Here is a 19265-nt window from a genome sequence, read left to right as displayed (position 1 = left end):
CAGAAGGGTGTGGGGGAGGAATACTAACAATACGATTTAAGACCTCATCCGGAAGCCAAACACGAAATAAATCTCAAAGGAGACAGTCTTCATCAAGGTTGTTTTGTGCTGGAATATGATTCTATAAAGGGTCAACTCCAAGAATCCAACTGTCCTTCCAACATCTTATGATGTCATTACCTTTGTCCAAATAATATTTTCTCAAATGAGGGGCTAGATCTTTGAAAGAGCTCTCCAAAAAAAAAAAAGCACATTTCCCTTGCTTCATAATAACAGGTAAGCTTTCCTCTACCTTATACTTCGACTTGATAACATGAACCCATAAGGAGTCAGTATGGGTCAAAATGTTAAACCCCAATTTTAACATGAAAGAAATGTTTTTTTCTTTCAACTGCTGAATCCCCAATCCTCTAGATGCATTGGGTTGACAAACAGACTGCTAATTAACAAGAGTTATCTTTCTTCTACCCCCAGAATACCCCCAAATGAATTGTCTGACAATACGTTCAATCTCCTCATATATACCTTGTGGAATCATCATGGTCTGCATAAAATAGTTGGGAATTGTGAGGAGAACCGACTAAGCTAAAGTAACTCTACCAGCAAGAGACAACTTCTTTGCATCTCATTGTTGTAGTCTAGCCTTAACCTTTTCAACCAAAAACCTCAAAGAACTATTCGTGATCCTTTCATGAAAAAGTGGGACACCGAGATAGGATCCAAGATTTTAGACCTTTCAGAATTCGAGAGTCTCACATAAACGCCTCCCATAATCTTTATCAACTCCTTTAGAAAAATAGATTGTTGTCTTGTTCGCATTAATCCAGTGCCCAAAGAAACCACATAAATTTTCTAAAATCTTCTTCATCAATATCGTCTGTTTCATGTCAACTTTGCCAAAAATAACCAGGTCATTTGCAAAAAAAAAAAAAAACAAATGTGAAATTGCAGGTCTTGTCCTAAGCAAATGAATGAGACTCTACTTACTTCTATTTGATGGAAGAATGAATGCACTGACCAACCCATTCCATGCAAAGGATAAATAGATATGGTGATAAAGGACAACCTTGTCTAATACCCCTTACTGGGTTGAACTTCTGAGTCAGGACTCTATTCCACAAGATCTGCATAGATGTATTCGTGATAGCCGACATAATAACCTTCATAAAAAATTCAAGAATACCAATCATCTGAATTGAGGATTTAATAAAATCCCAACGCACTCTATCATATGGCTTCTCCAAATCTATCTTGATTGCCATCAACCTCTTACTATTGTGTTTGCTCCTCGTAGAATGTATCACTTCTTGAGCTAGAATGATGTCATTCATGATATTCCTCCTAGCGATGAATCCAGCTTGCTCATGTCCAATAATTCTAGGAAAAACCAGTTTAAAATGGTTAGTAGTAACTTTCATGAATAGCTTATAAAAGATCAGACATAAGCTAATAGGACGAAATTGCGCAAAATTTTTTGGATTTAGGACCTTAGGGACAAGAATGATCAAGGTATTATTGAGTTCTTGGTCAATAGGTTGAACATCAAAGACTTTTCAAACCCAATAGCAAACGTATTCCCTAATCTAATCCCATTGACTTTGAAAAAAGAGGGTGTGAAAACCGTCACTCCTTGGTGCTTTCAAAGAAGCCATGTCGAAAAGGGCAACCTTAATCTTTTTCATTGAAACCTCTCTTCTCAATAATAGGTTATCATTCTAATCAAGAATCGAAAAGGAACTAGGAGGTAACTTCATCAAATTAACTTGTTGATCACCATACAAATTCTGGAACAAATTGAACGCCTCATATTGAAGTTCCTCCCCATCATAAATCCATTCACCTCTCTCATTCTTCAAAGTAGAAATTTGGTTATGTTTCATCCTCTAAATCATGCGAGAATGAAAAATTTAGTATTACGGTCCCCAAGTTACAACTAATCACAACAAGCTTTTTGTTTCCAAAGTAGCTCATCATGATATAGTATATTTTCCAACTCTTCCCTAACCTTCAATTCTAACTAGCTTAAGGCATTAGATCCCGACTTGTCTATTTCCTTTTGAATCCTAACTAGTTTCTGCATCAAAAAAACCTTTAATGGGTGCCAATAAGACCATGAACAACCTTATTCCAATCTTTAATACTCAAAGTAAACTGATGAAAAGACTCTGCCATCTTTGACAAAATTTGAAAAGTTTGGATGTTCCATCCTACCTACCAGAAATCTAAAGGGGCACCCACTAAGTAAATTAACCACAGACTTGAGAGAAAGGAGCAACGGTCTATGGTCAGATTTAAGCCTAGGGAGATGCGTGACGGAGTAATTGGGAAAAGATCTAACCAAATTTTCATTGCCAAACTCCCTATCAAGCCTCTAAAAAATTCCCCTTCGATGCTATGTGAATGCTGGTCATCTAAAGCCTGAATCTTGCAAATTATTCAATTTAAGAAATTCTTCAAATAAAGGATACCATATTCCAACTCTTCTACCTTCTTTTTTATCGTTGGATGAAAGTAAGGCATTAAAATCACTGATAGCGGCCCAAGGAACACCTCTAGATGGAATAATCGTACTAAGTCCCTCCCAGAGATTCCTCATTTTCTGTCTGTCTGAACTCCAATAAACAAAAAAATAATGATAGCCTGGGATTGAACCCTCTTAAAGACCTGGACGACAATAAATTAGGGGTGATTATGAATAACCTCAACTGAAACAGTCTCTTTCAAGCCAAGCCAAATACCCCTAAATAACCAACAACCTTTACTTTATGCGAATGCTGAAAACCCAAACTGGCAATGATTTTATTTGCTTTGCATCCAGTTACTTTCATCTTTAGAAGACTAACAATATCGAGTTTATAGTCCCTATTATATTCACAAAAAATATGAGTAAATTTGTTGCTAGCAAAACTTTGATGATCTGTCGTGATTCGGTGCAGTAAATTAAACTAGTTTTCGTACTTAAGGAGCTTGAATAGAAGCATTTTTATCATGTTTTAATAAGTTTTTATTGTAACACCCCTAACCCCTCTCCATCGTCAGATTAGGGTCGCGGGAATTAGTAGCAAATCAAAACAATTAATCAATCATAATTAAAAATGCAAGCTAACTATTAACATTATAGTATACAGGGTCAAGTCACGACAATCTAATACTTTCATAGTAGAATCTTATACAATCGAATAACGAATCATGCTATATAATCCTAAACTTGGTCTTCCACTGTCTATACTCTTATCACTATTTATCCCCTCTTGAATGCTAGAAGTTGGATGCATAACAAGGTTATTCCAATTATTAGCATCAGTGTATTAAACTATACTACGACTACTACTACCTTCGATGATATTAGTAGAATGACATACTTTACCTAATTCATGTTTGCTAATTTATTCAAAATCAGAGTAAAAATACTCTTATAGTCCTTAATACAAGTCTGCAGATCCCTAAAAATAGCCTATGAACAAATAGGGACTAATTTGGAACAATTTTGAAAGTTTTAGTGAAATCTCAAAAATACCTAGAAACAGGGGACACATGGCCGTGTGGCTAGGCCATGTGAAACGCCCCCAAACTATGTAACTTTCAGAGTTGGGACACACAGCCATGTTCTAGCTCGTGTCTCTACCCGTTTCACTCACTGACTTGAGACACACGACTGTTTCGCAGACCTTGTGGCTACCCATATGGGCAGCTGCACTTATACTATTTTACAACATGTCTAGGGCACATGCCCGTATGAGTGCCCGTGTGTGACACACCGTGTCTCAGGCCGTGTGCACCTAAATGTACCTTGAAACTCAAGTTTACTAAATCATGCTTACTTGGACACTATGCAACTCAATTACCAACCATTTAACCTATTCAAAACACCATTAAACATGCTCAAAACAAGCCAAAACCACCATCTTAAGTGCCTAACCAATGTACCCTCATTGGTACCACATTTTATATCTTCAAACATATCAACAACACATCAACCATTCAAAAACCTTCATTCACACCAAATTAGCCAATATTGAACTAACATTTAGCTACTTAGGCTACCAAGCTTTAAGCGAAAACACATATCAACACATTAACTAGACTGCATACCAAAACATAGCTTCAACCACAACTATATATACAAGTAACCATCATTTCACTTTAACCAAAATAACATCACATTAACAAACCAACTATCAACCAAAGACTTCCTAGGTACATGCCATTACAATTTAGAACATCACCACAGTTGAGTCTGGGATTTGTCATTGGATGCTGAATCGACGATAGTTTGAAAAGTACCTAACTTGCGCACGGAAAATACAACCATTTTTGGAGTATAACTCAATGCTATTTCTATAATCTGAACAATTTAAACTTGATATGAGTAATTAAAATGTAAGAATGCAAAAAGTAATGTTATGAACATATGTTTCAATTCAATAATATAAATTTGCTCATTCTTTATTCACATCCACTAGATTCCACATGTTCTAGTACATGACAATGGCATTTCATATAGCATTTGATAAATTTCAACTTATGTATTGGCATGATTCATCTCTTTGTTCAATACATGAATTCATTTCAATATTCATATCCCATTTCATCATTTCATATTCCATTTCCCATATCATATCCATTTCTCATCCTTGTCGTCTCAATATCAACACATAAATTTTATCGTTTAATTTCCCCTATTAACACAATTCAAACTCGGACGGATACGCGAATCCAACCAACACACCAGGTTGGCACCCAGTGCCTCATTGGATAAATCTGAAGTAATAACTGCGCCCAACACTATATAAGTTGACACCCAGTGTCTCATCGGTTAAACTGAAACAAATTGGCACCTAGTGCCTCATCGACTCAAGGTCAAAGAAATCCCTAAACTCTTCCTATCTTATGGCATGCCATCTATATCCAACTTAGCCCGAAATAGTTAATAGGGTTTCATTTCACTTTTCAATGCAACCAATGTTCCAATTTTCATATATGTACATTAACACAAATATAAGCATAAGCATTTATTAAATTTGATAGCAACCATAATTTCTCAATACACGTATTTTTCAATTATGTAACATTTGCTTTCATAAACAACTATCGATTCTAATATTCCAATTGAATAACAATCTCACCTTAATGCTTACCATGACAAATATATCAATATGCAACAATTTTTAGTTTAGTTCGAATAATAGAAATACAAATCGTATATTCCGAGCTACTCAATGTCGACCTTATCTTTCCGCTTCTTACTCGAGGATTCTTGAACGACGTTTGCTATGGAATAAAATAATTAAAATAAATTAATAATACACAACTAAATTATCATTTCATTTCAAATTTTACACCACATTTTGCTTAATCCTCAATTTTAGTCCCTAAACTGAGACTAATTTTAATCCCCATATTTAACTTCAAATTTTTATACTAATTTCACTCTAAGCTAAATTTAGCTCCATATTTTAATTCTACCTCTTAATTTCAAAATTTTCACAATTTAGTCCCTATTACTCAAAATCAATAATTAACTTCACTATTTAGTCCTTTTTCACTTCTAACTTTAAAATCTATCAAATTAACCCCTAATACTTAAACTACTCAACAATGACAATATCTAAAATATTAAAAAAATACTAAAAATTATGACATGGGTCGGGTAGCCCTAAGTACCGGGATCTCAAAAACGTAAAATTTACAAGAAAAGATGACTAAATTGACTAACCAATTGAAGTTGGAATGTTAAAACCCCTAAGTGTTGTGCGTTCTTTCCCTTCTTCTTTCTTTCTTTCTTTTCTTTCAAATTTGCATGAATAATTCTCTCTCCCTCCACTTACATTGTTATTTCATTTATTTGTTTTCATTTTAATTCATTATAGTATAATATATATACATTTTATTTTATTTATTTATTATAACATATTTATTAATTTATCATATATATAACACATATCACTAATGTCGTCCACTACTATTAATTAAATGCATATTTACTATTTTAGCCCTTTTAATTTATTTTCAATCTATAATCCAACTTTTAACCCTTACGCGATAAAGTCCCTGTTCCTTAATAGCTCATAATTCATGCAAATTACCTATCCAAAATTTAATTCGTCTCTAATATAACTCCGTAAATATTTACTAAAAATATTTACGGGTTCGGTTCATAGGAAAAAAGTCCCAAAAATACGTTTTTCGGTACCCCTGCCTATCGATTCGTTACAATTCTCCCTCCTAAATAAATTTCATCCCTGAAATTTACCTGAAAAGAGGTAGAGACATTGAGATATCATCGTTTATTCTGGCTCCCAAATCACTTTTTTGGCGGTATGACTACGCCATAGAAATTTTATTAACAGAACACGTTTATTACTCAACTCTTTCACCTTGCAGGCTAACATTTCAACCGGTTCTTCTTCATAAGAGAAGTCAGATCGAATTTTAATTTCATCCGTCGAAATAATGTAAGACGGATCTAAACGATACCTCCTGAGCATCGAAACATGGAAAACATTGTGTATTTTTTACAATTCTATAAGTAATGGCAATCGATACGCGACTGGTCCTAGGGGTGTTCATTCGGTTAACCGACCCGAAATTGCTATAACCGAATTAACCGACCTTCCAAAATTTTTAACCGTTAACCGAACTGAATTTTTTTAAAAAAAATTAACCGAACCGAATTTTTTTCGGTTAATAAGGTCGATTAACCGAATTAACCAAAAATTATGTGTTTTTTATTTTTAGTTAAAAATTACCCGAATTACCCGATTAACCGAATTAACCGAATTAACCGAATTACCCGAAAATTACCCAAAAAGTTCGGTGTTGAGCTTGAGAAAAAATTGGGCTAGGTTTAATTTGACCTATTTTAGGCCCTACCCTGCAAAATTCGGTTTACCCGATTTTTTTCGGTTAACCGACTGGTTTCAAACTGATTTAACCGTTAACCAAAAAAATAAAAAATTAACCGACCCCGATCAATTTTTTGGTTAATGAATCGATTAACCGAACTCGGTCGGTTAACCGAAAAAAATCGGGTTAACCGAATTATGCACAGCCCTAACTGGTCCCACTCTTTCAATGATTTCATACGGTCCAATAAAACGAGGACTCAGCTTCCCTTTTCGGCCAAATCTTAAAACTTTCTTTCAGGGTGAAACTTTAAGAACCACCTTGTTACCAATAGCAAACTGAATTTCCCGAAATTTGAAATCTGCGTATGATTTCTATCTACCAAAGGTTGTTTTCAATCTATCCTGGATTATCTTAACGATATCTTCCGTTTCTTGAATCAATTCCGATCTAACTTTTCTTTCACACAATTCCATCCAACAAACAGGTGTTCGACACCTACAACCATATAAGGCTTTGTACGGAGCCATTTGAATACCCGATTGGAAACTATTATTGTACACAAATTCGGTCAAAGGTAAATAATGTTCCCAACCTAATTCAAAATCGATTACATAAGTGCGAAGCATATCTTCCAAAATCTAGATAACACGTTTGGATTGTCTGTCTCTCCGTGGATAAAAAGGCTATGCTGAAATTGAGTCTCGTACCAAAAGATTCATGCAACTGTTTCCAAAATTTTGAAGTGAATCGCGGATCTTGATCGGAGATAATCGACATAGGAACGCCGTGCAATCTAACAATTTCCTGAATGTAAAATTCAACAAGCTTTTGAAGTGGCCAATCAGTTCTGAATGCAATGAGATAAGCTGATTTCGTAAGTCGATCAACGATCACCCACACAGCATTTTTCTTACTTGAAGATAAAGGTAACCCCATTAAAATATCCATCGCTATGCATTCCCATTTCCACTCATGAATTGAAATAGGCTAAAGTAATCCTGTGGGAACCTGATGTTCTGCCTTAACTTATTGACAAGTTAAACATTTAGCTACATATTAAACTATTTCTCTTTTCATTCCTGGCCACCAATACAATTCTCACAGGTTGCAATACATTTTTGTTCCTCCAAGATGTAAGGTAAAAGGGATATCGTGAGCTTCGTAAAGTACCAACTCTTTTAATTCTGCAACATCAGGAACACATATTCGATTCTAAAACCATAAACAATCACAATCATCAATGCTGAAATTTTCTATTGAGTCCTTTTGAACCATTTATCTTTTCTTCATTAACTTGAAATTATCTAACTGTGCTACTTTGATCTGATCAAACAACACTGGTTTGATTTTCAACTTAGCCGTCAAGCTTCCATCATTATTGATACTAAGTTGAGCAAACATCGCTCATAATTCAACTGCTACCTTTTTACTCAACGCGTCAGCTACGACGTTATCTTTACAAGGATGATAATTAATAACACAATCATAATCTTTTAGAAGTTTCACCCAACGACACTGTCTCAAATTTAACTCCTTTTAGGTTAAGAGATATTTAAAACTCTTGTGATCGGTATAAATGTGACATTTTTCATTGTCCAGATAGTGTCTCCAGATCTTTAGAGCAAAAACCACAACAGTTAACTCTAAATCGTGTGTCAAATAATTATGCTCATATATTTTTAGTTGACGAGACGTATATGTGATAACTTTCTCATCTTGCATCAAAACACAACCGAGACTGCTCAAAGAAGCATCACTAAAAACTACAAAATCCTTTCTCGATTTTGGTAAGGTTAGAACTGGTGCTTCAATCAACATCTGTTTCAATTTCTCAAAACTTTCTTGTCATTCATTACTCCAAATAAGCTGAACGTTCTTATGCAACAACTTTTTCATCGACAAAGATATCTTCAAAAATCCATTTACGAATCTTCGGAAATAACTAGCTAAACCAAGAAAATTGCAAACCTCTGACACATTCCTCGGTACTTTCAACTGAACAATGGCCTCAATCTTTCTCGAATCAACTCTAACTCCATCCGTTGAGATAACATACCCTAGAAACACAACCTCCGGTAACCAAAATTCACACTTTCTAAGCTTCTCATATAATTGTTTCTCTCGCAATGACTGCAGAATGATTCTAAGATGTTGCTCATGCTCGGACTCAGATTTCATGTAGATCAAAATGTTGTCAATGAAAACTACCACAAATTGATCCAAATACAGTTGGAAAGTGTGGTTCATGAGATCCATAAATGCCGCAGGAGCGTTAGTCAACCCAAAAGGCATCACCAAGAATTTATAACGCGTACAAATTGTCGTCTTAGGTACATCACTATCTTTTACTTTCAACTAATAATAACCAGATCTTAAACCATCTTAGAAAAGACAAAAGCTTCTTTTAGTTGATCAAATAAGTCATCAATATGAGGTAGGGGGTATCGATTCTTAATCGTCAACTTATTCAATTGTCGGTAGTCTATACAGAGTTGCATCGAGCCATCTTTCTTTTTAGCGAACAACACTGGAGCTCCCCAAGGTGATATACTAGGGCATATAGAGCTACGATCTAGTAAATCTTGCAATTGCACCTTCAGTTTTTTCAGCTCTGTTGGTGCCATATGATAATGAGACATTGACACTGGAGCCATACCAGGAAACACTTCAATTGTAAACTCAACCTCCCGATCTGGTGGTAATCCTGATAATTCCTCGAGAAACACATCAGGGAATTCACAAACAGTACGAATCTTATTGCTCTGACTATCACCAGAATTCAAGTTGATAACATAGGCTAGGAAAGCTTCATAGCCTTAATTGAGAAGTTTATTAACTCAAATTACTGAAATGATATGAGTTGAACCACTCGTTCGAACACCAATCACCTTAATCATGTTACCATTTGCTTTCTGAACCTCGAACTTTTTTTTTACGGCAGTCTAGAATCACTCTGTGTTTAGTAAGTCTATCCATTCCAAAAATTAGACCAAATTCGCTAAATAGCATTATCAACAAATCAATAGGAAAAATTATATTTTTCATTTCTAATAGACATCGCCTATACACATGATCCACTAATACGGACTACCCCAAAGGACTTGACACAACTATCGATACCCTAGATGTCTCAAATTTTAAACTTCCAGATTTAACTAACTCAGCATTAACATACAAGTGTGAAGATCTAGGATCTATCAAAGCATAAACAAGTTCTGAATGTAATAAAAAGATACCTACCAAAATGTCACTAATATTACCATCCTCACTTGTCCGCACAACATAAGCTCGGGATGGTGCTTTGGCCTCTGACTGGTGAGTAACAACATCACTTCCCTTTCTAGCACCACCTTTGATGAAAGAACCACCACGACTTGTTCCACCACCCCTAGATGCAGTACAAACCTCTGAGAAGAAGCAGGGGCAACATTCTCATTTCTTGGACACTCATGAGCAAAATGCTCCGTAGATCCACAGTAAAAACAAGCTTGAGTTAGCTTCCAACATTCACCATGATGCCTTTTCCCACAATGTTGATAATTTAGAATGTTAATATCTCTGAGAAGACCTTGCACACTACTCGTAGATATAGTCGATTATTGGTTACAATTTCTATAGAGTTGGTCAGATTTAAAAGTCGATTTCTAACCACCACAAAATTCTTTAGTTTTCTTAGGTTGTGGATGTGAACTAGCAGCCCCAAACCATTTTCTAACAGTGCGAGTAACCTCTACCTTTCTATCAAGACCTAATGCCTGTTCCACCATCTTTGCCCGTTTCACTAGATCTGTAAATTCTATTATTCGATACGATACCAACTATACCCGAAGCTCATCACGTAGTCCATGCAGAAATCATTTACAAATTTTGACTTTGGATGGCACAAATTCAACAGCGTACTTACTAAGTCATAAAAACTCCCATTCATAATCAACCACTAACATCTCACTCTGCTTTAACAACAAAAAATCTTGTTTCTTATCTTCGAGATACAATTCTCTAACGTATTTCTTTTGAAATTCCTTTTAGAAGAACTCCCAATTGGCCCGTTCGATAGGTACGTGGTGTGTTACTGACTGCTACCAAGTATACGCTTCTCATTGTAGTAGAGAAACAACACAAATTACACTTTTGTGAGGGTCGCATTCAAGTTGTTGTAAGACATGTTTAATAGATTCAATCCAAACTTCAGCTACTGAGGGATCAACCCTTTTCAACCCTCAAAACTCGGTCACCCCATATCTTCGTAATTCTTTTATCGGAGCCCATCAAACAGTAGGTGAAGGTCTTATAGCAAAAGTAGTTCTTGCAACACGCTGAAGAGCGTCAGAGATAGCTCGAAGTAAATTTGACTATGGTAATGTCACGATCAATCGGGTAACTTCGTTCCTTATATATTCAAGGGTTGCAGATTAGGGACAATGTGTCATCTAAGGTATTGGTGTAACATAGGAAATTTTATTTTTATGCTTTCTCTTTTGTTTTTGTTGTCAAAAGTGTGCTTGAGCTTGTAGAAATACAAGCAATTTTTTAGGAGCATGTATATAGGATTGATTACATTTACTATAAGTTTGGCACGATGTAAGTGATTTTAAATTTTCAATTATTAGACTACTAATTTCTATATATTAGACTGTAAATAGGCATTAAGTAATTAAATATACCAAATGACAGAGAGAATATAGGGAAACAAGCATGCTAATATGAATGATAAATGATTAGAATTGTGATTGCTTTATTCATTAAATTTGTGAATATTGAGATACATAGGGATAACTTGAGGCAGTGTTTGGTATAACCTAGAGCAAAAAATCCAACCTTATTCATCAATCTTTAGTACCCATATTTGAGCCAGAAAACTCTTCTTGATGAACCTTCATATAAAGCCCGAAACTAAAACACAAATTTGTACTTTCCTTTTTCTTTGGTCCCTGAATTGCACGAACTTAGACATTGAGCCATACATATTGAGGGATAGGTAGAGATATAACGGTGGTTTTAAAAAATCAAAGTGAAATAGGAAGAAACAGTGTGATATAGTGATTATATGTCTAGCTAAAATCTGTAAAACAAAAGAAAAATCCAAAAAAAAGTCAAAACGAGTAGAAAGAGTAGAAAGAGTACTTGAATAATGAAAAAACATTATGAGTTAGAAATTTTGGAAATGTCAAAAGTGACTCGGAAAAAAAGTAAAACAATTAGAAAACTCAAGCATTAATTCAAAAAAACTTGTAAGCTAACCGTAGTTACTTTATCATTTTGTGACTTCCTACATTGAGAAATAAGGAAGGAGAAAGATAGAGAAATAAGGCGATGAGCGGGAAAGGGTCACTGACGTGTATGAATATGACATGTGAATTGTGCAAGTATACATGTCGGATCAAGTAATAAAGTGATAAGTGAGATCGTCTCCACAGGGATTGACTATGTATAAAATGGTAGTTATTATAGTAAAGTGAGATTAATGCTAAGGAAAAAATAATAATAACAACGCAGTGGCAATTACGAGAATAATGTTGTATAAAATGTGCAAAACAAACAAGTAAATAATTAAGGATGCGAAAATAGAGATGCTATGGCAAAGTTTAAAGAATCTATGATGTTGACTTAGAAGGTTGGGATTACTGAGAATCTACCCTTGTTAACCAAATATACAGTGGCAAAATCAATCTTATTCTACTACTCGAAAGAGATCTAAAACTGTTTGCTTCTTTCGAGAGAAAAACATTAAGTTACCATGCCTAAAGCGATATATGTCTATAGGCCTTTAGGACAGTAACCAACATTGTTTTGTTTTCTTTCTGTATTGAACCCTGCACTATGTCTAGAGACTACTATAAGTATTCGGTCAAATACTTGCACATATCATTCAATTTCAATCAAACTAACCTAACCTTGTCAGTATTAGATTAATTTCATCAACATACTGCACATTCATCTATGTCTAGAGATTATATGCATGCAATTCATAAATAACATCGAATGAAACAGTAAATTAAAACTAATCTAGGCTTTAGTCATTAAAGGAAATAAAGGTTTCATCAAGCAATCCCAACTCTATGAGATTAATTTATGGGTTGGAAAATAACATTCAAATTCAAAATAGCATTCAACGTCATTCAAATTCAAAATAGCATTCAACGCCATTCTTCTAAATTCAATTCACAAAACAGTAAATAAAGAAGTAAAAGAAGAACTTCAGGAAGATGGATTTCACCTATCTAGCCCTATAGCTTTGGCGTTGGAATCTAATGGTGGCAAGAGGAACTGACTTCTTCTTCTCCCTTATGATTCTGCCTTGTTCTCAACCGTTATCCTCTATTCCCGTCCAAGGATCTTTTTTCAATTGTCTTCTCAACCGTCTACTTTTTTTTTCTTTTTCTTTTTGGGTTTTATATGTCTTTCTTTAGAGTAGGCCCATCATCCCATGATCCCATGATCTTTTCCCTCTTTTTTAGGTTGATTTTTTTGGTAAACGTACAGTAGGGATGATAACGGTTAAGTGTTGACTAGGTCTCTTCCTTGTATTGCCACGACATTCGTGTTGGCAAACTGTCCAACCTTTTTCCATGACAAACCTTCACTCGTTTACTTTTCTTTCCTCATTCTTCACCTATCACTAAATCAACAAACAAATCCTTTCCGCAAATAATTAAAAGTAACATATAATAATATTTAAGCACAGTCCAAGCTCCCTAATGCAATGCTCTAAAAAATACTAATATAATATCATAAAATACAAATAAATTCACCTGAATAGAGACAATTAACCAAGTCTAAAGGCATGACATATAACTCTTTTCAAGAGTTATCACACCCCCAAACCTGAGTTATTGCTTGTCTCCAAGCAAGATACGCATTAATGTACGAATTACCACAACAACATAATCACCTTTGTACTGTTAGACCATCAAAAGAGCATCCTATACTTTAGTTCTCAAAAATCTTCTATGTCTAAAAATTTGATCAAGTTTCGTAAGCTTATTCAGCAAAGGTAGTGCAAAAAATATTGTCCTAAGTACTCATGCAACTTTCACTATTGCAAGTATCTCCTAGTTTACTTAGTTCATCTTTTAACTAAACTCAAAGTGATTTGTAACGACATTTTATTTTATTTTTACTTTTATTTGAAACATGGGTTTTAGCATGTCACACAATTCTTTGACTCGATAGTCAAAGTGGAGCATACACAAAATTACCGAGTACTCAACCATGTCACAATTTGTATAAAAATCACTCATGAAGCTAAAGCTTTTAACTTAGAAGATGGATGGAACAAACAACTACCTCCTTAGTTACTCAGTCTGTTGCTACAATAGAATGCCCCCAATTTTCTTTACTTTATTACACTCTTTTGCTTAAACTTACTTTTCTAGCCAACAACACGATGGAGCAAACAAAGTGTTGTTGACTTGCTTGGCAATTCTAAATATTGCAGTATCTACAGCTATCTGTTTAAATAATAATTTGGCAATTTTTTTTGAGTTTAACTATAAGAATCTCTAGGTTTATTAAAAGAAATTCACTATAGTCCCAATATAACTAAATTCAAGACATCTCCCTTTTAGGAGGTAATTTCCAAGCAACCTTACCTAAACTAAATTTACCTAATCCACTGTCACATGTTCTAGATTTATTGAAGAATTTAAGTTCATCATCAAACATCACAAGTAAAAGTTGTACTCATCATAGTCGAAACAGTCCTTGTCAGTTACTTGGCAAAACAAAATTCACTAAAATGAACATGCTTACTAAATATAAACAAAGTGTTACTAAATAGAAAATGCATCCTAAATGCTAAATACACCCTCAAACCTAAAAGGTGCATTGTCATCAATGCATGTACGTACAAGCATGAAACATGAATGCAAGAATATATATATGTACAAAAAATGACATGGCAAAACAAATGGAATACATGATGCAAGGCACGGAAGAAAACTTCCCTAGCTTGGAGCTTAGTATGGTTACTTCATTCTTTTCTACTAGTGGATTTGCGTGCACTATGCTTATAATGCATTTTCCTTTTTAATGAGTGGAGTGGCACATCCTCCTGTTCATTATCAGACTTGGTGATTTCGTCAATGAGGTGATTGATTTCTTGATCTTATTCTATCATTGGTTCAGTAGAGGAAGGTGGAACAACTACAATGTTGTTCACTAGTGGTACAAGTGTGGGATTTACTTCTTTTTCTTCCTCACGATCAGTCGCAATGCTATCTGATTCGATTTTCTCTATTTCTTCCTCTAGTTCTTTATTTTCTTTCTTAGTAGTGGAAGGGTCTGTCTCAGCTGGCTTTACTTCACCAACCTTTTCTACTATAGCTGCTTGCAATTCCTTAGGAAAGTCTGGACATGCAAGCATTGGCTTGGTGAAATTCTTTTGAAGGGACCTTCTCATAGCAGCGTCCCTCCTCTCCGTATTGGCCCAGTAAAGAGCCAGTTTTTCCTGCAACTTTGCCAAATCTGCAGCAAGCCGAAGCTGATGAGTCTCGATAAGATTATTCTGCTTCTGCAAATGACGTGGGTGAAGGGAGGTCGGTAATTATGGCCTAACTTTGGTGTAATAAAATTTGGAGGGAAAGTGAAAAAGTTAAAGGCCCAAATATTTGGAAAACAAATTTCGATGGGACAACGAGTAATGTATGGCCCAACCTCACTATTACTGTTATGAAAAAAAATACCCGTAATACAAGGAAATAAAATTTATTAAACAAAATAAATAAAATAACTAAGAGAATTTTTCAAATTAGAAAAAATAAAATGAAAAAAGAATTATTAAAATGTTGAAGTAAACATATCGGAGACCAATGAACTATTTATCTCGAGTTACATGAGCACCCCAGTAGTGCTTTAAGCATTGTCTATTAACTTTAAATGTGACCCCCATTTTCTTATCTTTGACATTAACAGCTCAATGAAGTTATACATCAGCTACTTCAAAGAAACCTAACCAACGAGATTTTAGTTTTCCAGGGAACAAATTAAGCCTAGAGTTAAACAACAACACTTGTTGTCCTGGTTCAAATTACCTTGGCACAATCCTTTTATCATGTCAGCGCTTGGTCTTCTCTTTGTATAGTTTAGCATTCTCATAAGCTTGTGGTTGAAATTCCTCCATTTCCTTCAGTTCTAACAACCTTTTATGGTCAGCAGCAATCCAATCCATATTCAGCTTTTTAATAGCCCAAAATGCTTTATGCTCTAGCTTAATAGGTAGGTGACATGGGTTCCTATAAACCTGCTTAAAAGGTGACATCCCCAACGTTGTTTTGAATATTGTATGATAAGCCCACAAGGCTTCATCCAGCCTAGAGGACCAATCCTTTCAAATTAGGTTCACCACTTTTTTATAGAATCTGTTTAATTTCTCTATTAAAGATCTCCTCTGGTCTATTTTTCTGGGGATGATATACCGTGGAAATCTTATGCTTCACCCTATACCTTTGCAAAGAGTTAGCAACTAATTTGCAATCAAAATGAGAACCTTCATCATTGATAATAGCTCGAGGTTTACCAAATGTTGTGAAAATGTTCTTGTGCAAGAACTTCATCACTGACTTTGAATTATTAGCAAGGAGGGCAACAGATTCGACCCACTTAGAGTCATAGTCCACTGCCAAGAGTATGTAGAGATTGCCTAATGATAGTGGAAATGGACCCATAAAGTCTATTCTCTAGACATCAAACAACTTAATCTCCAAAATATTTTGCAGTGGCATTTCGTGTATCTTAGATAGATTTCTTGTCCTCTGAGAACGATCACATAACTTATAAAATTCATGGGCATCCTTGAACAAACTCGGCCAATAAAAACCAAATTGGAGTACCTTGGCAGCATTTCTCATTCCTCCAAAGTATCCTCCGTAAGGCACTGAGTGACAATGCTGCAGAATGTTATGCATTTCCTCATCAAGGACACACTTCTTAATTATCTGATTAACACAATACTTGAATAGGAAGGGTTCATCCCAATAATAATGTTTGGCATAATGAAGGAACTTTCGTCTTCTTTTGCTGTTGAGATCAAATTGCATCAAACCACTTACTAAAAAGTTCACTATCTTGGCATACCAAGGTAATGCCATGGCAACCAACAGTTGCTCATTTGGAAAATCTTGTTTTAATAAGTTGAATTTTACCATCTTCATTTCTAGCTTCTAACCTTGACAGGTGATCAGCCACTTGATTTTCAATCCCCTTTCTATCTCAAATTTCTAAATCAAACTCCTGCAGTAGAAGTATCCACCGAATTAATCTTGGCTTGGCATCTTTATTGGTCACCAAATACTTAATAGCATATTGGTCTATGTAGATCATGACTTTGGTGCCAACTAAATAAGATCTAAATTTATCGAATGCGAACACCACAACTAATAACTCCTTTTCTGTGGTGGTGTAGTTTAGTTGTGCATCCGTTAGGGTCCTGATCACATAATAGACTGCATGAAATACCTTATCTTTTTGCTGTCCCAACACTGCCCCCATAGCAAAATCACTGGTGTCAGACATGAGTTCAAAGGACAGTGTCCATTCCAGTACTATTACAATCGATGTCGCTACCAACCTTTTCTTCAATTCCTCGAAAATAATCAAACAAGGTTCATCAAAATTGAAAGGTCTATTTTTCTCTAGCAAGGTACACAAAGGTTTAGATATCTTCGAGCAATCCTTAATGACTCTTCTATAAAATCCTGCACGGCCTAGAAAACTTCTAATACCCTTGGCACTGGTTGAAGGTAGCAATTTTTCTATTACCTCAATTTTTTCTTTGTCAACTTCAATCCCTTGCTGCGATATCTTATGCCCTAACACAATACCTTCACGAACCATGAAGTGACATTTCTCCCAATTGAAGACAAGATTTGTTTCTTCATAGCGTTAGAGAACCATTTCTAGATTTGTTAAATAATCCTCAAAATTATTTCCAAAGATAGAGAAATCATCCATGAAGACTTCAAGAAAATTTTCCATCGTACAATACTGAAATGTTGTTGGGGCATTACATAACCCAAATGGTATTCGACAAAATGCAAAAGCACCGTATGGACAAATGAAATTTTTCTTCTCTTAGTCAATAGGAGCTATAATAATCTGATTATATCCTGAATAACCATCCAAAAAATAGTAAAAAGCTTTCCCAGCTAATCTATCCAACTTTTGGTCAATAAATGACAAGGAAAAATGATCCTTCTGGGTTGCCTTATTGAGCTTGCGTGTAACAACCCGATTTTGACCCTAATCGAAACAGTGGTTTCGGGACCACAAATTCGAGTCCTAAAAATATTTTAATATTATTTTTTGTGTTTATTATGTGTGAATTTACTTGTGTGAAAATTTCATGATTTAATTTCGTCGTTTGAGTGTCCGACTAAAGAAAATAACTTAATCGCGTAAAATAAAAAAATTAGGGGTCAAATCTAAAAGCACCCAACTGTTGTTGTCTTTTAAAAATGGGGGTTTTAAATGGAAATTAAGCCATGTAGATGATAGTGGGTGGCAATGGTCAACAGTGCTCTTATATTATATGTTTTATAATTTATTTATTTAAGGTTAAATTTGTAAACTAAAATTTATGCTAATATATGTTATATTAAAACATAAAAAAGGGTCATTTTTCATCTTTCTTGGCCGAATATAGCAAAGAAAGAAGTCATCCATGCTTGTTAAGGTTTCGGCACAAAACTAGCTTGATTAAAGGTATGTTTTACTTCGGTTTTTGATAATTTTTACGTTTTTGAGATCGTTGCTTCGTGTTCTTCAAAACCCATGTCTTAATTTTGTGAATTGTGGATGATTTTGAAATGTGCCATTGATGAATGCTTGAGCTTTATGATGTTAGTAGGTGAAATATGAAATATATTTGTTAGATTAACATGATTTGTTTTTGAATTTTTGGTGAAATTGAGTAATTAGGGTAAATTTGTGAAAATAAATTTTTGAAGGACTATAATGTGAAATAAATGAAATGCATGAGCTTGTATAGACAATAGGAATATTCGGCCCTTAAGGAGTGTAGTCAAAATTTGTGTATTTTGTGTTTTGAGCAAAAAGGATTAAATTGTAAAAAGTGTGAAATGTTAGGGACAAAATTGTAATTTTCCCATTCATGTGTTTTTAGGCTAAATTGAATAGAATGGTGTTTAAATAAACTTAATTTGAATATGTTTAGATCAAGAATTAAAGAAATCGAATTTGGATCGGGGAAAGACAAAAGTGGTCGAGTAGCCGATTTAGCAGTCAACAACATCCGAGGTAAGTCTATAAGAATATAATTGTCATTAAATTTGATAATATATATATATGTTACATGTTGGGTGGAATTTTTGTGAATATATTTTTGTATGGCCGAATGTATATTGAGCAAATGAGCTATATTCGAGTTCGATTCGATCGAGATACATTGTCCGAAAGTC

The 19265-nt window shown here is 34.7% G+C and overlaps 1 protein-coding gene across 1 annotated transcript; it reads right to left on the bottom strand.

Annotated features, from left to right (window-relative positions):
• Positions 1-14956: 14956 nt before the first annotated feature.
• On the bottom strand, positions 14957-17682 carry LOC128036125 (uncharacterized). Its single transcript, XM_052627000.1, has 4 exons — positions 17305-17682; positions 16680-16784; positions 16266-16526; positions 14957-15361 (listed from the first exon to the last, which is right to left on the bottom strand). Exons 1-4 carry the CDS (start codon positions 17680-17682, stop codon positions 14957-14959), a joined length of 1149 nt encoding a protein of 382 aa, XP_052482960.1.
• Positions 17683-19265: the final 1583 nt, after the last annotated feature.

The sequence above is a fragment of the Gossypium raimondii genome, chromosome 13, assembly GCF_025698545.1.
Source record: "Gossypium raimondii isolate GPD5lz chromosome 13, ASM2569854v1, whole genome shotgun sequence".
Lineage (NCBI taxonomy): Eukaryota > Viridiplantae > Streptophyta > Magnoliopsida > Malvales > Malvaceae > Gossypium > Gossypium raimondii.
The sequence above is the reverse complement of the archived record's forward strand: the minus strand, read 5'-3'. Positions and strand labels throughout refer to the sequence as shown.